This window comes from Exophiala xenobiotica (assembly GCF_000835505.1).
Source record: "Exophiala xenobiotica strain CBS 118157 unplaced genomic scaffold supercont1.7, whole genome shotgun sequence".
Classification (NCBI taxonomy): Eukaryota; Fungi; Ascomycota; class Eurotiomycetes; order Chaetothyriales; family Herpotrichiellaceae; genus Exophiala; species Exophiala xenobiotica.
This window is the reverse complement of record NW_013562488.1, coordinates 715,073-741,169: the sequence shown is the minus strand read 5'-3', so window position 1 is coordinate 741,169 and position 26,097 is coordinate 715,073. Positions and strand designations below refer to the sequence as shown.

General features: G+C 51.4%; 6 protein-coding genes across 6 annotated transcripts; 1 reads left to right on the top strand and 5 right to left on the bottom strand.

The window, feature by feature from the left end:
- Positions 1-201: 201 nt before the first annotated feature.
- On the bottom strand, positions 202-3,602 carry PV05_10976 (elongation factor 2). Its single transcript, XM_013454413.1, has 8 exons — positions 3,440-3,602; positions 3,372-3,385; positions 3,300-3,313; positions 3,206-3,247; positions 3,074-3,152; positions 2,906-3,020; positions 611-2,855; positions 202-558 (listed from the first exon to the last, which is right to left on the bottom strand). Exons 1-8 carry the CDS (start codon positions 3,449-3,451, stop codon positions 548-550), a joined length of 2,532 nt encoding a protein of 843 aa, XP_013309867.1. The 5' UTR covers positions 3,452-3,602; the 3' UTR covers positions 202-547.
- A 75-nt stretch (positions 3,603-3,677) lies between these two features.
- Positions 3,678-13,856, bottom strand: PV05_10975 (uncharacterized protein). The gene is made up of 2 exons (XM_013454412.1): positions 13,635-13,856; positions 3,678-13,587 (listed from the first exon to the last, which is right to left on the bottom strand). The coding sequence occupies exons 1-2, from the start codon at positions 13,691-13,693 to the stop codon at positions 3,957-3,959; spliced, it is 9,690 nt and encodes a 3,229-aa protein (XP_013309866.1). The 5' UTR covers positions 13,694-13,856; the 3' UTR covers positions 3,678-3,956.
- A 106-nt stretch (positions 13,857-13,962) lies between these two features.
- Positions 13,963-16,468, top strand: PV05_10974 (uncharacterized protein). Its single transcript, XM_013454411.1, has 3 exons — positions 13,963-14,293; positions 14,342-15,521; positions 15,576-16,468. The coding sequence occupies exons 1-3, from the start codon at positions 14,190-14,192 to the stop codon at positions 16,158-16,160; spliced, it is 1,869 nt and encodes a 622-aa protein (XP_013309865.1). The 5' UTR covers positions 13,963-14,189; the 3' UTR covers positions 16,161-16,468.
- PV05_10973 (fumarylacetoacetase) lies at positions 16,438-20,789 on the bottom strand (the record flags this gene model as incomplete). Its single annotated transcript, XM_013454410.1, has 8 exons — positions 16,438-18,488; positions 19,168-19,345; positions 19,398-19,759; positions 19,815-20,062; positions 20,094-20,158; positions 20,221-20,430; positions 20,519-20,638; positions 20,700-20,789. 8 exons carry the CDS (start codon positions 20,787-20,789, stop codon positions 16,717-16,719), a joined length of 3,045 nt encoding a protein of 1,014 aa, XP_013309864.1. The 3' UTR covers positions 16,438-16,716.
- Positions 20,790-21,258: 469 nt separating this feature from the next.
- PV05_10972 (dihydropyrimidinase) lies at positions 21,259-23,031 on the bottom strand (the record flags this gene model as incomplete). The annotated part of the gene is made up of 4 exons (XM_013454409.1): positions 22,857-23,031; positions 22,673-22,790; positions 22,134-22,606; positions 21,259-22,068 (listed from the first exon to the last, which is right to left on the bottom strand). The coding sequence occupies exons 1-4, from the start codon at positions 22,935-22,937 to the stop codon at positions 21,259-21,261; spliced, it is 1,482 nt and encodes a 493-aa protein (XP_013309863.1). The 5' UTR covers positions 22,938-23,031.
- A 617-nt stretch (positions 23,032-23,648) lies between these two features.
- On the bottom strand, positions 23,649-25,862 carry PV05_10971 (uncharacterized protein; the record flags this gene model as incomplete). Its single annotated transcript, XM_013454408.1, has 5 exons — positions 23,649-24,342; positions 24,424-24,838; positions 24,903-25,216; positions 25,272-25,628; positions 25,673-25,862. The coding sequence occupies 5 exons, from the start codon at positions 25,860-25,862 to the stop codon at positions 23,813-23,815; spliced, it is 1,806 nt and encodes a 601-aa protein (XP_013309862.1). The 3' UTR covers positions 23,649-23,812.
- Positions 25,863-26,097: the final 235 nt, after the last annotated feature.

Below are 26,097 nucleotides of genomic sequence, written 5' to 3'. Positions count from 1 at the left end.
GTCTTCTCCGTTGGTACAGCGTCTTAAATCCTTGTATATTAATCACCAAGACTTGGTTCGGACAGCCGTTCGTAATTTTTCATCATTCTTGAAAGGAAAGAGTAGGTGGGCAGAGCACTTGTAGAATAGCAGAAGTCAAACTCCTGTTACGGTGCAAAACAGCAAAACACCCTAGTCACGTGCTAGCGGCCGCGACCAAAATACCAGGTATTCATCAGTGCATCAATTGTCATCTACTTGTTCAAGATCTTTCTATCTGCACACCTCATGGAGGAAGAGCTTTCTGTATGACAAGACAGGAAAGTTCAGTCCCAAGGGACATGCCAGCCTTCGAGATCAATTAGACCACCCGTCGGCCTCCGTCTTGTTATGCCCCCCAGCATTCCAATGCTCGACAACCTTCTAGAGTCAGAATCTCTGCTTCAAGCATATGTTGGTGTCGAAACAGTGCTTTTGTTGCCATCGTACCATGCGTCAAGACCGTAAAACCGGGTATGCGAGCCGTAAGGATTTGGCCTTGTCTATCAATGCTCGCAAGCTGAATGCTCTACAACTTGTCTGTTTTAAGGAGTTAGCAAAATTGCTTCCGTCGTTGTCGTGGAGAACATACCATAGTAGTTGTCATAACTTGGAACTTGAGGCTTGAGACCCTTTCTCGTACGCGTCTGCTCAACGATCTTGCCAGGCATTGTGTTGGCGTCAAGTGGCGAACCGCCAGGAAGAATCTGCCAGTGGTCGAAAACCATCTGTGGGAAGGCTTGGCCACCGGTAGCGGCACGGAGATCAGCGTTGAAGCCGAAGGACTCCATGACAGGAAGATAGGCCTTGACGGTGAACAGAGGGGTTCCCATGCGTTGCTCTTCATAGAAAACGTGACCTCTTCTTCTGGTGAGGACACCGTAGATACCACCCATGGCTTGTTCTGGAACTTGGATTTCGACCAAGAAGACGGGCTCTTGGAGAGCAGGCTCAGCCAGCAGAGTAGCAGCGTAGAGCACACGTCTGGCAGTTGGAATGATCTGACCACCACCACGGTGAATAGCATCAGCGTGAAGGGTAACATCCATGACATTAAATCGGACCGATCGCAGTGGCTCTTCGGCGATGGGACCTTCGCGAGTGGCCCATTGGAAACCAGAGACGAAGGAATCCTTAATTTCGTTGAGGTACTGAACGGCCTTGGTCTGGTCAACCAACAAGTTAGGGCCAGTAGTGTCGGGACCGAAAGCCCAAATCTTTCGAGCATCGGTAACATCCCAGCCGTGGTCGTCGGCAAGGACTCGAGCACGAGCCTTGAAGTCGTCACGAGGATTGATCTTGCCATCCTCAATCTCCTTGGAGACTTCTTCGCTAAGCGGCTCAGCAATAACATACAGACGGTTGTGCTTGTTGGGCGACTTGGAGAGGGCAGTCATGCTAGAAGTACCACCGACAGTCTCACGGTAAGAGACGACAGGGTCGCTGATCTTTAGAGGAACACCAGCGTGGTCTTCTTCCAAATCCTTCAAGCAAATCTCCAAATGAAGTTCGCCAGCACCGGCGACAACGTGCTCACCGGATTCGGTGATCATGGTCAACACGCAAGGATCGGACTTGGAGAGACGTTTGAGACCTTCGACAAGTTTAGGCAAGTCGTTGGCGTTCTTGACCTCGACTGAGCGTCGGACGACGGGCGAGACGGAGAACTTCATGACCTTCAAGTTGTGGGCGGTCTCGGAAGTGGTGAGAGTACCAGACTTGAGCAAGAATTGATCGATGCCAACCAAACCGATGATGTTGCCGGCAGGCATGTCGTCAATTGGCTCGGTAGAGCGACCCATCATGAGCACAGTTCGCTGAATGGCCTTGATGAATAGATCGTCCTTCTTGCCAGGGACGTAGTTGGGACCCTGGATTCTGACCTTCATACCGGAGCGGACGGTTCCAGCAAAGACACGACCGAAAGCGTAGAAACGACCCTTATCAGAGGTTGGCACCATCTTGGAGACGTAAAGCATAAGATCGGCCTTGGGGTCGCAGTCGCGGATGGCAATGCAGGCGGCATCGTCCGAAGGGCCTTCGTACAGAGTCTCAGCACGGTACTTCTGGGCAGTGACGGGAGATGGCAAGTGGATAACCATCATCTCCAGAAGAGCATCGGCAGCCGGCAGGAATTTTCGCATGGCGGCCTTGAGGAGACCCTTTCCGGGAAGTTCTTTCTCCTCATTGGTGATCTTGATCTCGAGCTTGCCACAGAGCGCAACGAGGTCATCAACCTTGCCCTTCATGAAAGCATCGAAGATCTTGAAAATAGGATCCAGAATGAACTGGTTGAAAGCACGTTCAAGGGGCTGGCCTTCATGGTTACCAACCTTGGTCCACTTCTTGGTCTTTGGGTTGAAGTAGTTGTCACCCCAGAGACGTTCCATCATCTTGGACTTGTCGACACCGAATTTCTTGGCGTATCTGATGGCGAATTGTCGGACAGTGAAAGCCCAGCCATGAAGACCGGAGCCGAAAGCGATGGTACCCTTCTCAGGCCAGACCTGAACATCACCAAGAGCCTTGTCGAAGTAGGTCGAGATAATGACGTTAACTGACTCGATGGTTCGGAGGAAAGATTGGTAGAGATCTTCCTTGGAGACCTGGAGTTCAAGGAGAGCGCGGTCGACCTTGTTGATGATGACAACAGGCTTGATACGCTCACCAAGAGCTTGTCGGAGCACAGTCTCGGTCTGGACACAGACACCTTCAATGGTGTCGACGACCACCAAGGCACCATCAGTGACACGGAGAGCAGCAGTAACTTCAGATGAGAAATCAACGTGACCGGGAGAGTCGATCAAGTTGATCAAGAACTCGTTACCATTCACTTTCTGATATATTGTAAGCATGTAAATTTTGAGGTCCGTGCATCAATCCTTACCTGGGGAATGTCCTTTAGATCTTCTGGGTCGGGCAGATGTGCGTACAGGGAGATGGCGGTGGACTTGATGGTGATACCTCGCTCTTGCTCGTCCTTTCGTGTATCCGTAAACCGACTGCCATACTTGTTATTATTTTCCAACTCATTTTTTCTCGGGGCATAACGCACGCTTCACCAGCTTTGGCTGCGGAAATGATACCAGCTCTCTGGACAAGGGAGTCGGTCAAAGTCGATTTTCCGTGGTCGACTGCGGGTTGCGTTAGTCCTTGCTACCAGCCAGAGGGATTCCAATCGACCTACCGTGTGCAATGACGGACATGTTACGGATGTTGGCGGGTCGGTCTTGGATTGATGTCAGTATGTTGCCAGATTTCGAGTCTTGTCCAAATCTTACCCATCAACGCCCGGCTGTAAGCGCATCTTGTTAGCAAAATGAGAGACGATGATGGGAACATTGGCAACTTGCATCTCTTCGACTGTCTAAAGAGATAGTTAGCATTTTTGATATACATAGAAAAGCTTTGGAGGACGTACAAAGTTGACCATTTTCGCAGACTTCTAGACGACTAAACGGCCCTAGAACGGCTGGATAATGCGCTCCCTTGAGCTTGAAAGTTCGAAAAAGCAGGATCGACCTGCTTGAGTGATCGATGGAATTGTCGTCGCAGACGATGAGGGAGTGGGATGAGTTTTGAAGAAAGGCGAGAAAGATTGCAAATCCGCAAGAGGTTTTGCCCCTCAGTGCTTCCTTGGCAACTAGGTTTAGTGCGCAAGTCATATTCAGAGGAACTAGTCTGTAACAGGATTAGACTATCCTTAGCCTGGTATGAAAGCTGCTTAACTCCGAGTCATCAGCTGCCGGAGTCCTTCTCATACCTCGTCCACAAGTCATCTCGAGGTCAGAGTCATCCAAATAGCCGTTGAGAAACAGTCATAAGTACCATCACCAATATCGAAATCAAGTAGGTAGGTACCTCCTATTTCCTGTTTTCGCATTGTCGCAATACGCCAGCGCTATGCAACAACCATGAACAGAATGAACAGACCATCCTCAACTAGCTCCCAGAATTCTCGCATACGCATCCTCCACCTCCCTTGCAACCTCCAATAGACTCACAATTGCAATACTGTGCGTCGCCTCCGGCAATTTATCTCGGTGCAACCCAATCCACTCCAACGGCGGTGTCGCCTCACCCATATCCCTGAGCTGCGGCGTATCAATCACTGGAGGTTCGAGTGCGACATACGTGAATCGTGATTGAGGCACGTTCACCACGGCCGTGATCTTCTCCTGTCCGCCTTCTTCATTACCCTGGGGCTCCGCCGTGACTTTGATAGCTGAGGGCGCAAGTGGCTTTCCGAGTCGCTGAGCCAGCGCCCTCGAATGTGACTGCCACATACTTCTGATGAAGCTGATTCGTGCATAGTTCCAGCCCACATCGACTTTGCCTTCGAATGTGCTGCGAAAGATGTATTCGATGATATTGGAGTCCGGGACTTGCCATGTCTCCATCGAAGAGACGAGTCGTGGCACCTTCACGATAGTACCTCCTCGAGACGATGTAGCGCGATCGATAACATCCGGCACCGACACCTCGCTCAATGCCTTGGTGGTTGTGCGGTTGACATTTGACAGCGCCACTCCCAGTTGACCAAGAGTCATTCCCAATCCGCTATGGGTTTTGCCTTCAGTCGTTGCCACAGCGAATCTTGCCTGGACTTCAGTCGCGTCAATCTTCAGAAGTTGGTTGTCGAAGAAAGTATTCGGGAAGGCTCCAATATCAACTTCATTCAGCGTCACCACGACATCTGTATGCAGAGCGAATGTCCGCTTCGAGAGCGCCTTTTCTTTGAACTCCGGGTCAGGAGCAGGTGCTACCCAACTGCTAGATGGGAAGACTGATTTCCGGCGGAGGAATTTGTCCAAATCGTGTAACGACGTCTCATATGCTTCCTGCTTCTCTTGCGCCAACCGCTCAAATGCCTGGACAAGGGCAAGCCCTTGTGCTGCTGTTCCGGTGGTCACGAAAACTTGCACTTTACCACCATCGACAATACCAACCAAACGATCACTATCCCATTGTTGACCCTGACGTACATTGTACATCAGGAATTCGAAGAACGAGATATCTGCAACAGCAAATGGTTGATAATCGAATGCAGCTTTGACCCGGAAGTGCTCGAACCCGATAGATGCTTGCACAAGCGGCGCTCGCGCTTTTCTTGATGAATCTTCCGGCCAGCGAATCGAAGTACGAAGCCGCATATTGTCCAACTCCACGAAGCCGCTCATTCTTCCGGTAGCATCAACACCAATTCTGTCGAAACCTATGCAAAGGTTCTGTTCGGAATCATTGTTTTTCTTTGACGAGGCCCACAGTTTTGATACGATGAACACTGACTTGCCCAGGCCTTGTCCGAAATCAACAGCAAGTTTTATTTCCTCCATGGATAAGATGGCGTGCCATGGCAAGGTACCTCTTGCGGAGAGTTCCTGATATCGCTGCATTGCATATGCATGCTGATCTTGCGCCGTCCCCACAGGCGCACTAGGCTTGGAGCTACCCCGAAGTTCGGCGGGATACCATATCTCCCGGAACAAGAGGAAATCCTGCAGTTGCTTTGCGTTGATGTCCATCTTCATCGGACTGACATTGAGCACTGCCGAAATGCCGGTGTTGGCGCTGACGTGCTTACTGTTCATCAAAGAGAGGACGATTGAGTCGACTTCAAAATTAGCAGTGGATTCTCTTGAATAGACATGCTGAACGGAAGCCTCGAGTTTGTTGAAAGTCGTCACTATGGCAAAGAAACGTTCCTGATCGGGTGCTGACACTGTATTGATCCGAACCAAAATATCCGCAAATCTGGCTGTAGCAGCAACTCGTGCTATTGGTTGGCAACTGAGACTGAACTCTTGTCGCTGAATATACAGGCCTGCATTCAATTTGCAGCGACCCAGAATAGCCGTAGGGTTCGCATTATTGATGGTCTCCTCGGATAGATAAGTGCTTGCGTCTCCGCCTGTTTTGGTCTCTGTATCCTCGGCCCTCTCGTCACCCATTATTTCCTTGATGCTGGACGAAATTTCCAAGATCAAGGGAACAACGGTGGGATAGAGAGTATTTGAAGAGGCGGCCACTTTGATCTCGGTGCTGAGATAGGGATCATCAGAGCCGGTATCCTTATACTCAACTTTGAGAGCAACGCCGGGCGACTGGAGTCTCACTGTGGCCGCATTGTCACCCTGCACGGCTTGCCCGTATCGACCAGCCCGGGATCGTTTTCCGCCCTTAAGGAAGCTGAATGCTGAGCTTTGGGGTCGAACCTCCGTCCACGGAGTGATATGCACCACAGCACCAGCAAAGTCTGCATCAACAAGCAGAGAGGCTAGGCGTTTTCCTCCCAAGAAGTCGACCTTCCCAGGCTGTACAGCTTGAGGGCTCGTCTCATAGATGTTCTTTGCGTTGCGTAGCTCCTCACTTGCGTGTGCAAGCGACTTTTGCAAAGCATGTGCCGGAACTGCAAAGTCAGTGGCAAGTCGGATGTCCACTGCCTTGCCTTTGGCCTGAAACGCAAAACGGCGGTCACGCTTAGTTGAGAGATAGGCGCTTCCGAAGACGACTTCTGGAAGGAGAGCCGAGTTGGCTGTGCGTTGCGTGGGATTGGCGGCCTGAGACTGAGGGACAATCTGTAATTGTGTGTCCAAAATTGAAAGCCGAGCAGTACCTTCTTGTCGTGTCTGGAGGTCCACCTTCCGAATAGAAAAGACCAGATCCTGCAGTTCACGTGTAGGCGACAAAATGGAACTTCTCGTCAAATTCCAGCGAATATGGATGTTATCGACGTCCACAGCATAGGTAGAGCCATAGAGCGCTGATGAGGACGACTCGTGAGTCGATACAGCTTCCAGTGCTGCTTCTATTTGTTCCTTCGGTTTCAGGCGGTCGGCGATGCCAGCAGTTGTCATCCTTCGAAGCCGACGAATGCTCTCCGGATTCTCGGCGAGTTTGATGGACTTGATCCTGTCTTGTATGAATGCTGCAATGTCCACTGCTAGGGTAGCGGTATCCTCGTAGAGCTCAACTGCAATCGCGTCGCTCCAAGCCCTGTACATATGAACTTTACCAAGCCTACCATCGGTCTCTGTTTTCCCTGATGCCTTAAGCCCGATAGTGCACTTTCCGACATTGGTCTTGCCGTACTTCGTTGCCCGGTAGATGCCAAGTCCTACTCCTTGGGAATTCAGGATGAATTGTGGTTGCTCGTGGATTGTATCGGGGTTCTCCGTTTCATTGTGAACAAACAATGAAGTCGCTTCAAGCTTGAGCTCCATGTCGGCCTGGTAGGTCTGGTCTTCACGGAATGTCGGAGCCCTCATATGTACCTTGATGCCGGCAAGCGTTCCATGCACAGCATATCGAAGTGATAGGGTTGTTTCGGGGGACGCCGCTTTTTCAGGCTTGACCCTGCTGCCTGAAATATTTTTGACCGAGTTCTGCACGTCTTCCACGGTTTGCCTAGCATCCAAGATCAGCTGGACCACACCGGGTCGATTCAATGCTTCGAAGCAAGCTCGTATGCCGGCAGCTTCAAGGTTGATTTGCTCGGTGGTAACGCGAGCACCGATCGAGATGACGCTCGCAGTCTGGGCAATCGAGACTCGGCCATTGACGGGAGGCATTTTGAGAATAGAAGATGTTTCCATGCTCTCGTCTTGAGGTGCTTCAAATAAGTGCTCGTGCTCTTTGATGTCGAAGTTGACATCGAGACCGCCATCTTTCCGCGGCACGATGGATGTTCTGGCGACATTTCCCGCTATTGTGTAATGCAGAGATGGGACGACCGCAAAACTCAATCGATAGTTGTCCATGAACAAAGCGGTGCGAAGTTGGATAGAAGTATTCAAAGGCCGGGGCACTTTCTTTACTTCGTTGCTGGGGTTCTTTGGGATTAGCTCGATCAATTTATAGATTGCAGAAACTTCGTCCCGAACAACGCTGTCTACCACAGTCAGTAGCTTGACAACGTCCTCCCTCATCTGGAAGCGATACCTGCGTGAAGCAGCGCAGATATGGATAACCTGTGTAGGAGCTTGAGACTCCTCAGATGACTGTGGCCATACCGATCCGTAGAGCTTGGGTGATCGTAGTCTCCATGTAAGCAGAGTATGAGAATGCCCCTTGAACTTGGCCATGGCAGTGTTAGCTGCGATTGTCCAAGAGTGAATGGCAGGAAGGGACCCGCCCGAGTCGAAGGAGACAGCACTTCGGAAGCTTTCAGCTGCCCACTTGAGTTTGAGATTCACTGTTGTAAGGTAGATTGCTGCCGCATCAGATCCTACTACAACACTGAACTGTCTCCTTACGGCAGTCCGATCAATGTCGACCTTGTTATTCGAGCCTGTCCTGGTAGGCAGCATAGCAAGGGGATTACCAAGCTCTATAATCTGTCGAGCTAGCTGTACCAGCGCCCAGTTGAGATGTAGAGAGGCATCTGCAAGGTAGGCTTGGAGTATAACCCTCTCATTGATGCTGTCGATGCCTGATGAAGCTGTTGCAGGACGTACAGCGACGTTGAAATCCAGGCCCACGAGGGTGAAGTCGCTCTGCCGCGGACCAGGATCCAAGATGATGTCTGACTTGCCGATTATAATTTCAGCTTGAGAAGCAAGTCTGCTTGGTCGCTTTTCTGAGGTGCCGGGACGTTGACCTTCGAATAGGGTAGTCATGATAGGGACCGTGTCCCGTCGGTAGTCCCAGCCTCGCCACTGCTCAAAGGACGTCAGGACCCTTTTCAGCGCTGGCCCCTTTAGCTCGAGCCCTTCACACTCGCAGCTGTTTACGAAGTCCGAGCCTTTCTTCTTTTCCAGAGTCGAAAATATGTGCCTCAGACGAGACATAATCTTCCAGGAATCCGTAAGACGCACGTGTTTGTCGGCGCTGCGGAGGACATACGAAGGTCTGGTCAAGAAGATGGGCTCGGAGATTGAAGACCCTGCTTGGGTGAGATGATATATCAGGTGCCTTGACTTGTGACTCTGATCCAAGCCCGTGAATGCAGCTGCGATGCGATCAATCATTGAGACAGTCCTCTGTATGAGTCCAGCCATGTCGACCAATTGTTCCGCCCAGAGGACGACATCAAAATTACCCAGCTGCAGTTTCGAAGTGATTTCCTCCTTCAGGTAAAACCAGGCACCCAAGTTTGACAGAGAAACTTCCGCCTGCGTTGCTGGCTTAACTGCGAATGCGTCGTCTCTGGCAGACACGGTCAGCTTTTCGATGGATCCATAGGCCAAGTGACTGGGTGAAGGAGTGCCGCTGCGCCTAGAGTCAGATTGCGGATGCAATGAGCGGTACATGGCCTGAGTGCCGAGGATTTTCACATCATATTGATCATGCGACGAAGCCTGCGTCTGCATTCCACTTTGTAGGCTATTGACGAGCTTTATGTGCGCAAATGGCACTTGGACTGCGAAATCCATGGCATGGCCCTTGTCGTCGTGCCTTTGATTCTCCAAAATCTTCTTTGTCAAGGTAATCTGGACTTTGTCCAACTGGTCCACAGCATGGTCGTTATTCAGTTCTTGAATCAGACCACCAATGCAAAGGAACAAAGTTGGGGTACAGAAACCAGTCAGACCATTTTCAATCATGCAGACAACGCCGTTGTGAGGTGTGTTCTCGAAGTCTTCCATCCGGGGGCCAGGCTCGTTGGTAGTGAACTGCATTAATGAGGCTGCTTCAGTAAGCTCTGACTTTGTTATAGGCGGCATATTCTTCGTATCAGGCCGAACATTCTGCAGCGTGAAATGTGGAGGCGACCAAGGGCTGGCGAAAGTTACCAATGCTGGATTGAGGTCCTGTTCCTGGGAGGGGAAGCGCTTCGCTGAAGCAGGGGATTGCTCTTTAGATCCTTCGTAGGGCCCCAGCAACGTCGAACGGCTCTGAGGATTGCGGCTTGACCTCTTGGCCAGGTCAGTTTGTCTAGGAGCTGGCCTTGTTGGTACTGATGACGCTGTTGAGAGGAACGAGCTCGTGCGACCAACAGCACGTCCCCGTAGAGGACGATCCGCTGTCTGCGCTAAAGTTCCCTCCCCAGTGCTGGCAATGGGCTCAGGCATTGCCGGCAAAGGCATTGCAGGGGGTTCACGAGCCCATTCAGGAGGCTTGTGGTTGGGCGGGTATTGTTTCTGAGCTCCCAGAAGCCACTGCGTTCGGTGACTTCTTTGATCATGATACCTAATGTGCTGTTGTTGTAAGGCGCGTGTCTGGGAGAGGTTGTCGCTCTTGTCTAGAGACCCAACTCGAAGAGCAGTCTCGAGACAAGCAAGTGTTTCCACCGTAGCCGATCCTTTGCCGCGGTGTCGTAAAGCGCTCTTATGGTCTACAGCTGCGACGAGGATCCGTGGTACGCTTGCTTGCACCGTCTTGAAGAAGCTAGAGTTGGCCCAGTCAGAAAGGGACACTTCTACTGTGGAGAGCTCCAGCAGAAATGCTGCTCCGCCACCGACAAGCCAAAGCCGTAAACCCGCGACCGTGGCTCTCAAAAAGGTCACATCGTAGACTTTTGTCGTGAGTAATTCAGGTAGGGAGTTTTCGTAATCGTCCAGGGTGTAGGTGAAAGTCATGATAGAGTTGATGAGAGTCTGGACGAATTTCGTACTGACTTCGCCTGTTGCTTCACCAATGTCTATATCCCAATTGCACACATAGGTTGGTTCTGTCGGAGGTGCTCCGAAAAGTCGATGACCATATATTTCAGCACCGTCTATGAACAATTGACAATTGGTGATATCCTCCGAAAAGCCAGTTTCGGTTTTGGCTATCGTTTCAATTGAAGCTTCGAGTGGACTTGAACTAACCTGCAGATCCATGTAATAATTCGTAAAACGCATGTCTGCTTCAACGAGAAGCACATCTACTCGAAGATTCTCCCTTCGGGAGTAAATGTTGGCAGGAAGGAGGACGGATGAACTGTCTGCTCGTACAGTCAAGATGACGTCCAGATCGTTTTCTCTTTTTGCCGTTGGACGTGGTGTCCTGACTTGGTTGCCTGCAAGTATATCTTGGTACTCCTCCAGAGTCCTGAAGTGGAGGTCTTCTCCGAAATAGTTCTCCTTGACGTTCATGAAGTAGCGGATCAAGTAGCCATGCAGGTAGAATTTCGGAGCATATCCGGTAATCGTCATAAAAAGCGAGTCGGTCAATTTTGGCGACACAGTTGGATAGTAGTTATAAGAACCTTCAAGATCAAGACGTTTGAGAGTGGCCATATTCTTGTCTTCGGCGAGTGTATGTAAGGTATTCCATGCTGGTGTGTTGAGATCCAGAAACGCGTTGTGGCCTTCAGCTAGGAATTTCACGCTGCTTTGGCGCGGTGCGAAATCCTGCATTGGAATATCGACATTGCCATCCAGCTGCTGAAACCCAAGGATCAAAAAAGCATTCTCTTCCAAGTCGCACGGACTGTCAATGATATTGTAATCATTTGCATTGAGATAGAGCTTTAGGACTGGAAACGTCAGATGGAGTTGATAGAGGAAAGGCACAAAGGTCATGTAATCAGGCTTCTGGCCTTCGGTGAAATCGCTGATGAGATCTGTTAGGAGGAACATGTGGTCTCTCAACAGGAACATTTCCATGGCGTTATTCTCGATGTCAAAGGTCCATGTATGCAGACTATTCCACACGAGCGGATTGGATATGTCACAGGAGACCTTCTGCGATCGGCAACGCCACAAAAGAGCGTGATTGACACTTGACGTTGCTTTTGTATCCTTGAGGTCGAGCCTCAACTGATTTCGGTATCCCACCTCATTGGCAACCATATCCATCTCATACCGTACCGTTGAGTCCTTTCCGGCAGAGACGGTGAGCCATCCAAAAGGCCGGACTTCAGGTCCAAGGTTGGGTTTTTGAGACCTTCGAAAGCGAAAATGTCTCCTTTCCCGTTGTTTCCGGATAGCAGCTGCTTCTCGCACTACATGTGCTCGGCCTCTCCATTGCCAGTCCTTCGAACGTTCTCTGGTGGGGACGCGAAGGCTGACCTCATCGTCTATATCAACACGAATTGTCATCACTGTGTTTTGCCGTGCTTGTCCGGCCTGAAGTGCAGCAGCGGGAGAGGGTGTTCGGTAAGGGTTCGGGAAAAATGCTGCTTGGAGTTCGAGGCGCAGGCGATCTGCCCATGGACCGTAGTTGACAATTCCTCCTTGCACAGTCAAGTCGAGACCATAGGCTGGGGGCGTCGACAAGTTGATGTCTCCAAACCTCCACTTCTCGGGCGAGTCAGCATGTTCCTCAGTCACCTGACCTGGGAGATCCCAATAGAAGTTCAAATGGACTTTAGGGCAGTCCAGAATTTGGGAAAACCTCGCATAGTCCACTTGAGACCATCCTTCGTGGTCATCTCGTTCGTCTTCGTCCATGTAGCGGCCAAGACCGTGCCATGATCTGTCGTCTTCCGGAAACCCTTCATACAGATAGTGCCTTTCCTTCTGGTCATCTTGAGAGGCAGTAGTCTTCAATGATCCTCTAGAGCTCCGAAGACCTGGAAGAAGCCGCCTCAAGCGACGAGTAGCCCTGCCAATCCGGTGGCCTAGGCGAAGGTTAAGCTGCCACCATCGCCGGCGACGAGCTTCCGATTCCGCTGCTAGGATAATCCTTTCGGCAGTTGTAAGCTGCGACGCTCGAAAGTCGGGGTTAGGTCTCATTTCGACTTTCGGCTGTTCGATGTCGAAGTCGAAGACTTGCCGAAATATGTCTGATGGTCCGGCGGCAGCTGCATCAATGTGACCTTCTGCTGCTGTGAACGTCGAGACGACGATTGCCCTTGTCGTCTCGTTTCCCAGAATAATAGCACCCTTCGAGACTTCGACACCGATGGGCAGAAAGCGCAGGATGAAGGAGTAGAAGGAGGAAACGTGAGTTGCAGGCAAGTGCGCATCTGAGGTGACACTGGTACTCGTGTTGATCCGGTTGATAGGGACAGCAGCCTCATCCCCGGTAAGAACACGGTCGGCCTTCTCTGTGAAGTCGTCGCTAGAGAGGTCGCTGGCGGATTCGGCCTGATGTTGTTGTCTCTTAGCATCTTTGCGACAGGAAAGGTCTTCATGAGGCAGGTCTGGCTTGTGTCCGCTAGCGTACACTTTGCACTCTTCATTTTTTGAATCGATCTTGACAGCATCATTGATCATAGCATCGTAGACAGGTGTTCGGTTGTAGACAAACCATTCCAGGCCAGTCACATTGATGGCAATTCGAGCGTCTGAGGTGTCGGCTTTCTTTGCCCGTCCCAGTTCTTGATCTGCTGTTGGTGACTCGGACCTTTCCGAGTCATCTAGATTCGCATCCAGTTTCTCTTTCAGGCCATCCTCGTTGTCCGAATCAATCGTAGTAAGATCGACTTGTCGTGATGTCCGCTGCCAGTACCTCCAAGTAATGTGGCCATTTTGAATCAAGACCGTCTCGTTCTCACCGTGATACCGTATGCCCTTGAAGAAGATCCTTCCAGCCAGGAAAGACAGCTGTAGTGCCTGTATATCGATCCATACCCGGTACTTGTGCCACGTCCACGCCCGTACACCGTAGGAAACGAGAGTTGCGAATAGGCGGTTGAAGTAAAAGAGAAAGAATAGCGCAAGACAGGCGCAGGTCACTATTTCAATGAACCATGTCCTGACAGCGGTCAGTATGTCTTGATCATAAGCTCTTAGAGTGCATACCAATTGAAAGATGTGTCCCTCGAGATGGGCTGCCCGACAAGGTCATTCAGGTCGGACATTGTAGGTGTCGCAGCTTCCCTGCGAAGTCTCGTTCATGGCTTCAGAGAAAAGCCATCCCAACATGCTGACGATGACATTACCCAGCAAGCCCATAAAAGAAGAAAGAAGTGAAGGTGGTGCTCGCTCGAGATAAATTCCGACTCGTTGTAGCTGGAGAGCGCGTCGAATGTACGGAGCAAAGTACTTGGTCGCAGCGTGAACAATTTCCCCGCAAAATGTCCCATGCACCATGATGCTCCCTATCAACCTCGATTGATCGACGTAATTTTCCTGGTCGCGCTTTCGACTCTGCATCATGCGCACCACCGCAGGCATCAATTACAACAATCCCTCTACCAATACCTCGCGCGATAAACCTTCTCATCTTCCGATACCCGCACTACCGAGTCGAATCGCTGTCCTCTTGCTCGCGAAATGTGCCATTCCGACAGCAGGTAGCCTGAGCAGCAGCTGCACCTCCGTCTCCCTCGCCACGAGGTCGACTCGTCTGGCACCATGATAGACATAACCAGCACCGGTGGTACGGGCAGCAGGCTCACGAGGATCACCATCATCCTCGCAGGAGTAGCTGCGCTGGTTGCTACGCTCATATCCTTCGTGTGAGTAGGAGTCCAGACTCGGCGTGCACTTCCTCTGACATCGCATAGATCAATATGGCTGCAGACGAAGAATTACAGGAAACCGTTGTTGCAACGATACGTTATCCGGATACTGCTCATGGTTCCAATATACTCTGCGTCATCATGGAGCTCCATCGTTTCTCTTAAAGCCGCTTTCTACATCGATCCCCTCCGCGACATATATGAAGCATTCACCATATACACCTTCCTTCAACTCCTCGTCAACTTCCTCGGAGGCGAGCGTTCCCTTATCATTATGATGCACGGACGGCCACCAGTGTCCCACCCGTGGCCCATCAATCTCTACTTCTCAAAAGTCGACATCTCTGATCCACACACTTTCCTGGCAATCAAGAGAGGCATCCTGCAATACACGTGGCTGAAGCCAATCTTGAGCGTCCTCACCATTGTTCTCAAGCTTACTGGAACGTATCATGAAGGCTACATTGCCTTGAACTCGGGTTATCTTTGGCTAGGCATTGTCTACAACCTCAGTGTGACTTTGAGCTTGTACTCTCTGGCAATGTTTTGGGTTTGCATGCACCAAGATTTGAAACCCTTTCGACCTATGCCGAAGTTTCTGTGTATCAAGCTCATCATTTTTGCCTCCTATTGGCAAGGATTCTTTCTTTCTATCCTGCAATTTTTGGGAGCTATTCCCAGTGACGTTCCAGGTTACAGCGCAGACAACTTGGCTGCGGCTATTCAAGATGCATTAATATGTTTCGAAATGCCTATCTTCGCAGTCTCGCATTGGTATGCGTTCTCATGGCACGACTATGCAGACGTAACTATTTCGGCAGCTCGCATGCCGGTCAAATATGCTCTTAGAGACGCCTTTGGCCCGCGGGACCTGATCGAGGACACGAAAGAGACATTCCGTGGCAAGAAGTATGACTATCGGACTTTCGACTCTGGCGATAACGTTATCGCCCATGAGGACTCTCACTCCCGTGTAGCAAGGATGATGGACGGCATGAGATATGAACGAGGAGGTAAAGCGAAGTATTGGATCCCCAAACCACAAGCACCTACTGCCCGGACACCGCTACTGGCCAATGACGGCTCTTCTCGACCTCCAGCACCAGAAGCAAGAGGAAAGGCTCACGAATACCGAGCTGCCGACCCAGACATCGAAGTAGGCATGGATGCAGAGGACGAGAGGCTCTACACCAATGCAAGAGCATTAGAGTTTGGTGATTGGAACGTAAGTGGTACTACTTGTGCGGATTCTTCCAGCTACTGATCTCTCTTGTCATAGTATCCCGTGGTAACCGCACATCAAGCTCGTCGAGAAGACTGGCTGCGTCGCGACCCGAATCTCCTCACGACCTCTACGAACCGAAATCTTTTTCAACCAACACGAGACAACAAGAACCGCCGCCGCAGCGAGATCCAGCACAGCATTCAAAAAGGAAAGAACCGCAGCACTTCGCCCTCGGGTCATTCTTCGGACGAGCCGCCTGCTCAGGGCTCCATTGAAGCCAAGCTGAAACGTGACCGCTCGCAGTCATCCGCCAAGTCCGACCGAAGCCAGCTTGTCGACCTGATTGTCGAAGACGTCGAAGCCGAAGAAGCAGAGCGCGTGCGTGCCCGAAAAGAGGGCGGAGACACCTGGAATCGTGGTCCGAATAAGCATTATGTCCGCACCTATAGTATCGATGAGGAACATCCAGAGGGACAGGAGATCCGCGAAGGATTTGATCCAAGCGAAGTTCCCGCACGGCATCCACCTCCTGAGCACGCTGTCGAGGAGGATGAAGAAGAAGCTCAGGATGATGAGCACATTGGAAACTCGGGACGATACGGGAGCCTTGTTGGAGAAGACAACGTCTGGGGCAGATGATGCGGTTGTTCTCCTGTGGTGTTCAATCAGTGACTGGGTCGTGTACAGACTCTCTGTACAACTTCCCACCTCGCCCACACATTGGTGAGTGAGGTGTCACAAGGGTTGCAACTTCTTGGGCGGTGTGGTCGGGTTCAGCTTCCTTGATGGTCACCAGACCTCGGTCTGAATTGGTTTGCATTATTTTTTCTGGGCAATGAGAGCGTTCAAGCGAGGAATATTGCTGATACCACTTCAACACTTTCATCTTTCTATTACGGTCTCTATGGGTAAATCGTGTAATAAAATTCGCTTAACCGGGGTGCAAAACAGCTGCCGCTTGAATTGGCGAAGCAGCAGTTGGCCACCGCTTGAACAGGAGGCCCGCCTGCCACACAAATTGTCCTCGCTGCTGCTTGTCGTCGAATGACACCCTAGCGCTATATTACACGATTTACCCATGAGACCGTAGTACTTTTCATCCGATGCGTTTCAGTATTACGCGAGACGGTTGACAGAGAACTTGGGCTCGGGAGGACTTGGAATCTCGAAGGTCAGGATGGGCGGCGCCCAGCTTTCACTCGTCCTCATCGCTTTCGTGTATCCCCCTCGTGACCAGCGAACGATCGAGCCTCAGCAGCGCCAAACTCATGAGCACATTTCCTGCGCTCCCACCTCCTGTACGCAACGCCCATCTCCAGCGTCGTATTAGGGCGTTGATCTCATCCACCTCGATCGCCTTGTCGCTGGTGATGAGCAATCGTATCATCAAGGAAGAAACCATGGCGAACCCGGCACGTGACCAGGAATGCCAGAAAGCGTCCCAGACATTGCGTTGGAGTGACTCGACAAACGCCACTGCTTCGACACAGCATGTCTTGGCTCCTGCACGTACAGCATCGCGACCTGCTCGCGGTTGCTGGTTGGTGGAAGGCAAATTGGACTCGACGGGTCGGAGAAGTGCTCGGAAGAGGATGATGTTCGCAACGAGGTACGACAGCCCTAAGGAGGCGTTGCCATCGAGACCGGAGCGAAGAGAACGTGACTGATCTCTACTCGCTGCTTGTGTAGCGATGAAGGAGTCATAAGAAGTCTTCCACTCCTTCAAGTCCTGTCTGAATGGCTTGGCCAGTTCAATCGACAATGCGAAATCTCGTTGGGTCCGTTTTGAGGCTGCTACGGTGAAGAAGGCAACCTGGATGTCACTGAGTATCGCGGTCAACCGGGTAAGGTGATAGAAATGTGCCGACGTATTGTCAGAGGAGGTTGGTTCGGGGGTCTCGGCGTAGCCAAAATCTGCAGTTGTAAGCGGCGAGACGTCGTAGTTGTCTTTATGAATGTGGCTCGTCAGGCCTGCAGACATGAAGGCCCATTTGTCCATAACGAAGACCGCCCACCACAGTCTACGACGTAGCCGCTTTTCCCAGTCTGGAATCCCGTTCCAGTCGAGACAATCGATTGATAGTCCGAAGCTTTGTGCGAGAGCGACGGTCCACCCTAAAAGACTCCAGCGAAAGACCGTGTCCATCACATAGCGATCGTCATTGACCCTCTGCAGAAGGAGCAAGCATGATTGAAGCGTGGATAAGTGGGGAGTATGTACCTCGTGCGTGACAGCCAGCCAAGCGATGCGATACAGACGCTGACTTGAAGGCGGGGAGTGAACGAGCGTCGTAGCAAGAACATCATCATATGTGACGAATGCCAGGGCTGATGCATAGATGGCAGACTTGAGAGAAAGTGGCAGCTCCCTCAGCCGGGCCGGCAGCTCTGTCAATGGATAGAGAAGGCGCGTTCTAGAAAGGATGGGGAAGTAAGGATAGATATATCGGAAGAACAGCTTGATCAGCCGCACGCCGGTCTCCTCGGAGACCATCCGCGACACCTCGTCTGCCGCCTCGTCTAGTGCGCGCTGGTCGAGCCGCGGCTCTCCACGATCATAGAGCGAGTGGTCGGCCATTGACATGATCAAAGGTCTCCCCATGCTATGCATGACATCTGGATCCGACGCCCGCAGAATATGCCGTGACGTGACTTTGGCAATATCATCGCTGGAGTCGAGACACTCGGAGGAGAAATGCCGCAGGAGATAAGGGTCAGATTCACCTGTGTCCCCCAGTAGGAACGTGGTCGTTGCAGGCCAACCGTCCAAAGTCTCTGAAGTATTGCCGCGACCTTGGAGCCTGCGTGGCAAGTCTGTATTGTCGTTGGATTCTAGAGAGGCCTGCGACGCTACAGATCCACCAGCTTCAGCAGGAGACCGATGCGGAGAGCCGTCATTATTGGACTGAGGAGAGAACAACAGAGCCAAATCGAAGTCATTGACCGGAGGCGGAGCACTTTGTGTGTCTGGTGCTCATTATTAGTCAGAAGAAGAACAACGGCACTGAGGCTGGCGCACTTGGAGCACTGTCCTCATTGCTGCCCGCCGGCACAGCGATGATGGACTTTTGCCTCTTCCGTGGCGGTCTTTCACTGATGACGCATTCACGAGCGTACAGTCGGCATGCATAGCAAGGTGGTCCTTGATCCAGCCTACACGCGCTTTTGCGAGACCGACAGAAGTCACAAGACCTTCGTGTCCTGGGCCGTGGAGTCGTTACAGTGGGAAGGGCGGGGTTAGGTCGCGGAGGCGGGTAGGTCTGGTCGTGTAAGGACCTCGAGGAGAGCATTCTTGAGAAGAACCATGACAATTGACTAGGATGATACTATGGAGCTCTCTAACTCACACGTTCATGTGTCATAAGGATATGATTACTAGTCCAAGAGTATGGGAAAGATACAAGAAGTTGGCCTGACGGACGACCGTTGGATTTATATCTGGATAAAGCGGCATCTCTTGACCGGGGTACCTGTGTTGAGCGTTGTTGAGGTCACCCGAACGGGCTCGACGGGCACTCCTAAGCAGGACGCCGCCTTAACCGGAGGAGGGTTTTCCGGGAACCACTATGTGCGGTACTTCACAGCTATTACCCAGGCTATTACTTGGAACCTCACAGCGATTTCGCAGGTACAATGATTCCAGTACAAATCCCAAATCCAACTCTGCCTCCTGCTAACTTGGGATCTCCCTTCTTAGCAGCCCATCCAGTAAAGACCACTTCGTCTCCGTCCTGGACATAACACCGTCTGTTCCCGGCAGGAGTCTGGATCTGCTGGGTTCCGTTGCGCGTCCGCTCTACGAGTGAGCAGATGGAACCATCATCCTGGTTCCACTAAGTCAATGAATCGTCTCAAAACGGAATACATTAAGCTCACCTCTCCAGTTATCGTGCCCGTCCCTATCAGGTCTCCTGTTCGCATTTCACAGCCTCCAAAAGCGTGATGGGTCAACATCTGTGTGAAACTCCAGTATGCGTTTGTCAGGTTACTGGTGGAGACATTGAAGATTTCTCCTTCCGGTGACAACTTCCAACTCATGTTGATGGATATATCAAAGGTTGAAAGTGCCCTGCTGTCCGTCAAATACGGCAGGAGGTCCGATGGATCCTGTGGCGCCGCCTTCGTACGGTAATGCTCCAAAGCGTCCAAGGAAACCACCCAGGGGCTTATTGTTGATGCAAATGATTTGGCGTTGAAGGCTGCAAACGGGTGATCTTCAAATGCCTGCACATCCCGTGCTTGAGATACCCCGTGTCAGCTCCTGTATAGCATCTCAATGATCGGTATGCATACTTGACCAGTCATTCAGCAGTACCACTCCAAAGATATGGTCTTCAGCTTCAGCAATCGATACCCGCTGATATCGCTTGATGGCCTTGCCGAGGAAGAAAGCAAACTCCATTTCCACGTCGAGCTGTTGCGATGGTCCAACATACGCTTTACCATCCGAGTCGACCATATGGCCCATTGGCCGAACGATTGGAGTTCCTGACGGCACAACACTGGATACACGAGCGGTAAATGCTCGAGGAGGGTTGAACCTGACTAACACATGAGCCCAGCTTCGTCAACTTGTTGTGATATGCCACCAACATATTTACCGGCGCTGCCGAGGTTGAATGAGTGTTTTTGGCGTGCTATTACGGAGTCCAGATCAGCATCAGTTTCAGTACACACGGGCAACTCTGGACGGTCTCACTGTTCTGGAGTTGAGAAAGTCCGTGAAGTCTCCAATCTGCATTGGCAGATGCATTTCTACACGGACAGCCTCGGTGTCGACGATACAATTTGCCCTCAGCGCCTTGTCGTCTCGTAGGATCGGTGTCATCTCCACCAGGAGATATTTGACAAATATTCGGACTGCATTGACAGTCTCTCGGCCGAGGGCAGCGAACTCGTTCAAGGTGGACTACATGAAGGTCAGCCTCGACGGCTTGTCACTACCCTTTTCTTCATCCCCCGGAGAACCATCACTATCGGCAGCAGCATTTGCGTACCTGCTTGAGAACGGAATGCGGGAACTGGCATGTACAATACATGCTGAACGCTTCCGTCTCCACCAGCGCATCGAGGTCGACAATGAACCTGCCAATGGCAATCCCAGGACGTGGACGTGTCTCCGTTGGGTCAGCAAGATTTACGGAAGACAATGCTGCCGAGGTTTGTATCTCGACTCACATTAGCAGCAGTTGAGAATATGCCAAAAGGCAAATTCTCGACAGAGAAGTCATGCTCGTCCGGTACGTCTAACCAGGTCTTCAGCACCATGATGGCAAGGCTTCAATTGCGTTTCAGTCCTCGAAGAAGGGGGCGTTTATTCGTGACAGACTATTGAAGCCAGAATGCATTTATGACCCTTTGACTTACTTATTCTCAGTCCATATTTTTCGCTACGGGAGGTGTGGACGATCGGGCGATCCTACCATCTTAGATAGTCGCTTGGTCGCTATTTGGAAGGAGGTATTCCCGGATGATAAGGTTGATCGGCCAAATCCGAGGGGTCGAGAAGGTCTGCACCCAGCCGATCGATATCTGACCCATGGATCGCGCATTCACGGGAGCAAATCCACCCTGTTGAAACCGTCTGTCTGACTCTCTCCTTAGGCCCAGGGGACCGAGGCCGAGATTGCCAGAACAAGCAACGAGTGAGGGTTAGGACTAGGCAAAACCGATTCCTTGAGCCACGTATCCAAGATGTGACTAGGCTAGGCCTGTCTACTATAGTATGCTATAGATGCTAATTCATCGCATATACAGGCCTCCATTCACTGAGGAATTGGTTTCTCGGCGCACTCAATGTACTTTTGGTCCGCCGCTGGTACTTTCCATAGCCCAACTTGCCAACAACATCTCCTTCTTTGAACACCACCTTCCCCCTTACAAGAGTGTACCTGGGCCAATTCTTGAACTCTACACCCTCGAAGGGTGTGTAGTCAATGGCATGGTGCAACATTTCATTTGTCAGTTTGAAGGGCTTGAACTTTTCTTGAGGATACCATATCACCAAATCTGCATCGAAGCCGGGGCCGATGGTCCCCTTGTTAGGCAACCCGTACAACTTGGCCGGATTGGTCGCGGTGACTTCGACGAATTTCTGAGGAGTGATGCGGCCTGCGAGCACACCTCCTGACCAAAGCAACGGAACCCTCGTTTCGACGCCAGGAAGCCCATTGGGAATATATTGGAACTTGCCCTGGGGCCCGCCTCCGTGCTCCAAACCGCGAAGCTTACCTAGGGGATGGTCAAACTTGATGGGCGCATGGTCTGACGACAACGTTGTAAATGTGCCGTTCTTGATCCCAGTCCAAATAGCGTCCTGATCGGCAGGTTCTTCTCTGATTGGAGGTGAACAGACACATTTTGCGCCTTCAAAACCCTCCTGCTTCATGCTTTCGGCCAGCAAAAAGAGATATTGAGGACATGTCTCCCCGTGTACGGGTAAGAGTCGGGTCTGCGCTTCCCGAATGACCCGGGTTGCTTGGCCGCCCGAGATATGAACAAGCAAGATTGGCGTGTCCATCAGCTCTGCGAGAACAATGGCTCGATTCTGCGGACAGCTTTCAGTACTAGTACCGGATTCCTACCACGGATCCCCGGGGGACATCAACTTACTGTTGCCTCCGCTTCCACGACCGGCGGTCTCGACGTACCATGGTGGTACGGGGCGGTCATATTCTGGGCTTCCAGGTGTTCGGTCATCCAGTCAATAACGTCGGCGTTCTCGGCGTGGACCATGGTTGTGATCCCGAGTCTCCTGGCGGCATGCATGACGTCCAAGATCTCGTAATCTCGCAGCTGAAAGGCTTTGTATGTCATGTATATCTTGACACTGGTGATGCCATACTTGTCCACCATCATGGGAAGGTCCACCTCAAGGACATGTTTTGTCGGATTGGACAGGATCATGTGGAAGCCATAGTCGCAGTACGATTGACCGTCTGCGAGCTTAGAATACTCTTCCAGCACCGGCACCAGACTCTCATCGTTGCGAAGCTGGCTTGCGAAAGTAATGACCGTGGTCGTGCCTCCAGCGACGGCACTGCGTGTCCCGGTATCGTAAGTGTCGTTCGTGTAATTCGCCAGGTCTGGGATCTTTCCGTTTGTGATCTGTGTCCTCATGAGGCTATCCACCGACGCCTCGTACAGCTGACTGAGATGGACATGCGTGTCGATACCGCCGGGTGTGATATATGCTCCCTCAGCATCGAGGATTTCTGTACCGTCATGCGTGGGAAGAAGACCATGTCCAACGGCCAGTATTTTCCCATCCTAGATGTGCAGGCTTCATTCAGCATTGAGATACTGTCACCGAGAGCGGGGGCGTTACCGTCTTACCTTGATGCCGATGTCGCATTCGTACCAAATATCCGAGGCTGTGACCATGTTGCCGTTGCGGACAATGAGATCGAAGTCCATTCTTCAAGCAAGGCGGTCATGCAGTCGAACGTGGCCGTAGAAAGACACACACCTTGCAAAAATCCAAAGACCAGGGTGTTTACGCGTGTTCGACAAAAACCGATCAACTTCATCCCGCCATTTTGTCAGCGCCAGCCTCGTCGCATTGAGAGGACTAAGAGTTCCCGCATCTTTAGGAGTAAAACAGGTATCCTTATCCGGAAGACGGGCTCGATTAAAGAATGGCCGGATAGCCAATGGCCGTTGAACATTCCGAGCAGATAGGCACTTGATTTGAATTTCCGGACATCAGCGACAGCCGGATAGGCGCATGCAGTGTTGTCCTGGCAATATTGCGGCACCAATATCGTGACCGGATACCACCAATCTCACAGAACAGTATGTCAAGCATTTTCTTAGCAGCGCAGACTACAGTTGAGGGGGCGCCGAGATCGATGTCCTGGGAACTCCATGCTGACTCGCCCCCTCAATGCGCACACTGAACCACTGAGGCAAAGGGAAGGGGGGCCGCAGCCTTGTCACGTGCGTGAGCTCGCGACGAACGCTTGGCCCAAGGCCTGTCTGGCAGATGGAAGGAACAGAGCACGGAATCCAATTTTTGTGCTCAGAGGCTCGCCGTGCCAGACAATCAAGATCGCAGCAAGACGGGGGTGGAGTGCGACAACACTAAGTCGGGAGAAAGGGGAACATAGTATATCGCAATAGAATTGTGTTCTAAGGAAGGACTATTGAACGCCTGCCGTACAAGGGAAAGACATCATTTATCATCTGAGTGTAGCCACTTATCGACACCTTGGGCCATTCATCGCTTCGCTCTCTATTAACGAACCCACCATACCATACATATTCTAGCACATCACCTCCCCCTCTTACAGTCAATCCGCCTTCGATGTGATGACTGTACTTTCTCCTACCGTCTTTTCCACGGGCGAGAGCGTCTCGTCTTCAGCCTTCACTTCTTGCCCATGGATCAAAGTCGAGTGGAAGTTCGGCAGTGTTGTCGGATCAAGCTCCTCACTCGCCATCTGCTCGAATTTCAGGCCCATGCTCTTGATCAGCTTCTGGTTCTTGGTGGGCCAGAAATAGCACAGCGGAACGTACACGGCGATCGACACCACAAAGGACAGACACCAGCCAAGATGACCGATGTTCATGGCCGTTTCCGAGACGTTTGCTCCGAGAGAGCCGCAGAATCCGGGGAAGGGAATCACAACGGCCACGATGTAGGCAATGTACGCTTGGATGTTCCAGCCCCTGTGGTAGTAGTAGTGTGGATTGGACTTGTCGCCGTCGTATAGATGCTTAAGAAAGATGTTGCCCTTGGTGAGGATGAAGTAATCGGCTACCATGATGCCCACGGCAGACGCCATGAAGATGATGTAGCCGCCGAGGAAGTTCAAAAAGACTAGCCAAACCCGTCAGTACTAGTACTAGTATTGCTAACTCTCGAAACAAGGGAGGGAGCATTAGGTAGTCAGGCTCTCACCTGCAGCAGATTGGAGGATTTTCCAGGGGTTGACAGCCCATGCGAGGCACAGACCTAAAAACTGGCCCCTCGTCATATTGATGTATCGCGGAAGAAGCATGGTGCTGTCCGACCCGAACGGAACCATGTTGGCAGCGATGTTTGTGCCGAGGACCAACAATGCCCAGAAGGTTGCGCAAAGAAACACTGCAAATCGCACAGACGATGAGGGATATCTCGTCAAGATGGCGTCGAGAAGGTCCCATGGATTCCACAGCTGAAGACCCCAGGAATGATTGATAGCCGAAGTGGCCAGAATACCGAGTGAGGCATTGATCGTAACGCTGATTGGGTTTGCGATCAGCTGCGACCACATGGAAGCATACTTATACTTGGCCCAGCGGCTGAAGTCAGGTTGATTCGTGATGATATTTGCCTCGAAGGAAGTCAGTGGTGTTTTGGGTGCCACGCCGTGCTCAAAGGGTTCGAAATCGACTTACAGTATTCCCAAGCCCGCTGTTGAAAGCGTACACAACAAACCATGCAAAGCTCGTGGATGTTGATGCCGGAGCTCCGGGTAGGCCTCCACCGATATTTCCTTTGGTTTTTACCATGCAGAAGATAAACAGGCCGAAGCATGCTGGGACCACCGTGACCATCTTGAGAGTGAAGATCCAGCGCATCTGATACGGTCTCAGAAGCGTGAAAGGGATGTGGACGAGCCAGTAAAGAAAGAAGGCAATGAACTGCTTAGTGCTCATGCCGACAGATGCCGGGACGGAATTATGGATATTCCTGTACGAATCTCCAAAGACTATCATCACGATCAGTTAGACATGGGGCCCAGGGGTGTGAAACATCAGACTCACCAGCAGTCAGCATGATGACAACGAAGGACGACCCCACGTAAAGCTTGATTGCATAGTAGACAATGGCCAGGACAGATCTTGCAAACACAACATAGTATGCGCCCCAAGTCCCAAACACTGCTCTTGAGATGATCGGGTAGCCGACATGGTAGACTTCTCCAGACCGAGAATTGATGACCATGGCAACGGAGCTGACGAGTTGACTGGAGAAGACGATGATAATAGACTGCCACCAATTCAGACCGCACCCGATCATGACTGAGCCAAGTGTCCAATTGTCCATGGATAGACTGAAGTAGAAGAAAAAGTAATTCCACCATGCCCAGGTCCGGGCGTAGAGTGGCGTGGGCAACAAGTCTGTATGTCGTTAGCATCATTCAATCACGGTTCTTGCAACGTACCATCATTGATCCATGAATATGACCCAGTGGGGTCCGCGTTCGAGCCAGGAGTGCGCAGATATTGCTTGAAGTTCTCCTTACTCTTGATACCATGCTTGAAATTGGCTTTCTTGATTCTGAAGTTGGCGACAAGGTTCTTGGGGTGGAAGGCATTGATGCCCGTGACCGTTGGCTTGCGAGGAGTCTCCATTGCTCTTTTCCAAATTCAGAGGAAGAGCTGGCAGAATGGTATGTTCGAAATAGCAAGACAGACGTTAAAGTATTCAGTTGTTGCCGCCGCATATCAGAACCCTGAAGTCGAGACCAAGCCTATCTTTACTTCGCGCTGCAACCCTATCAGGCATATCGGCAAGGATGCGGAGACCTGCACCAGCTGAGTTGGTTACACTGGATTTAGTGCACGACTACGGATAATCCCAAGATAT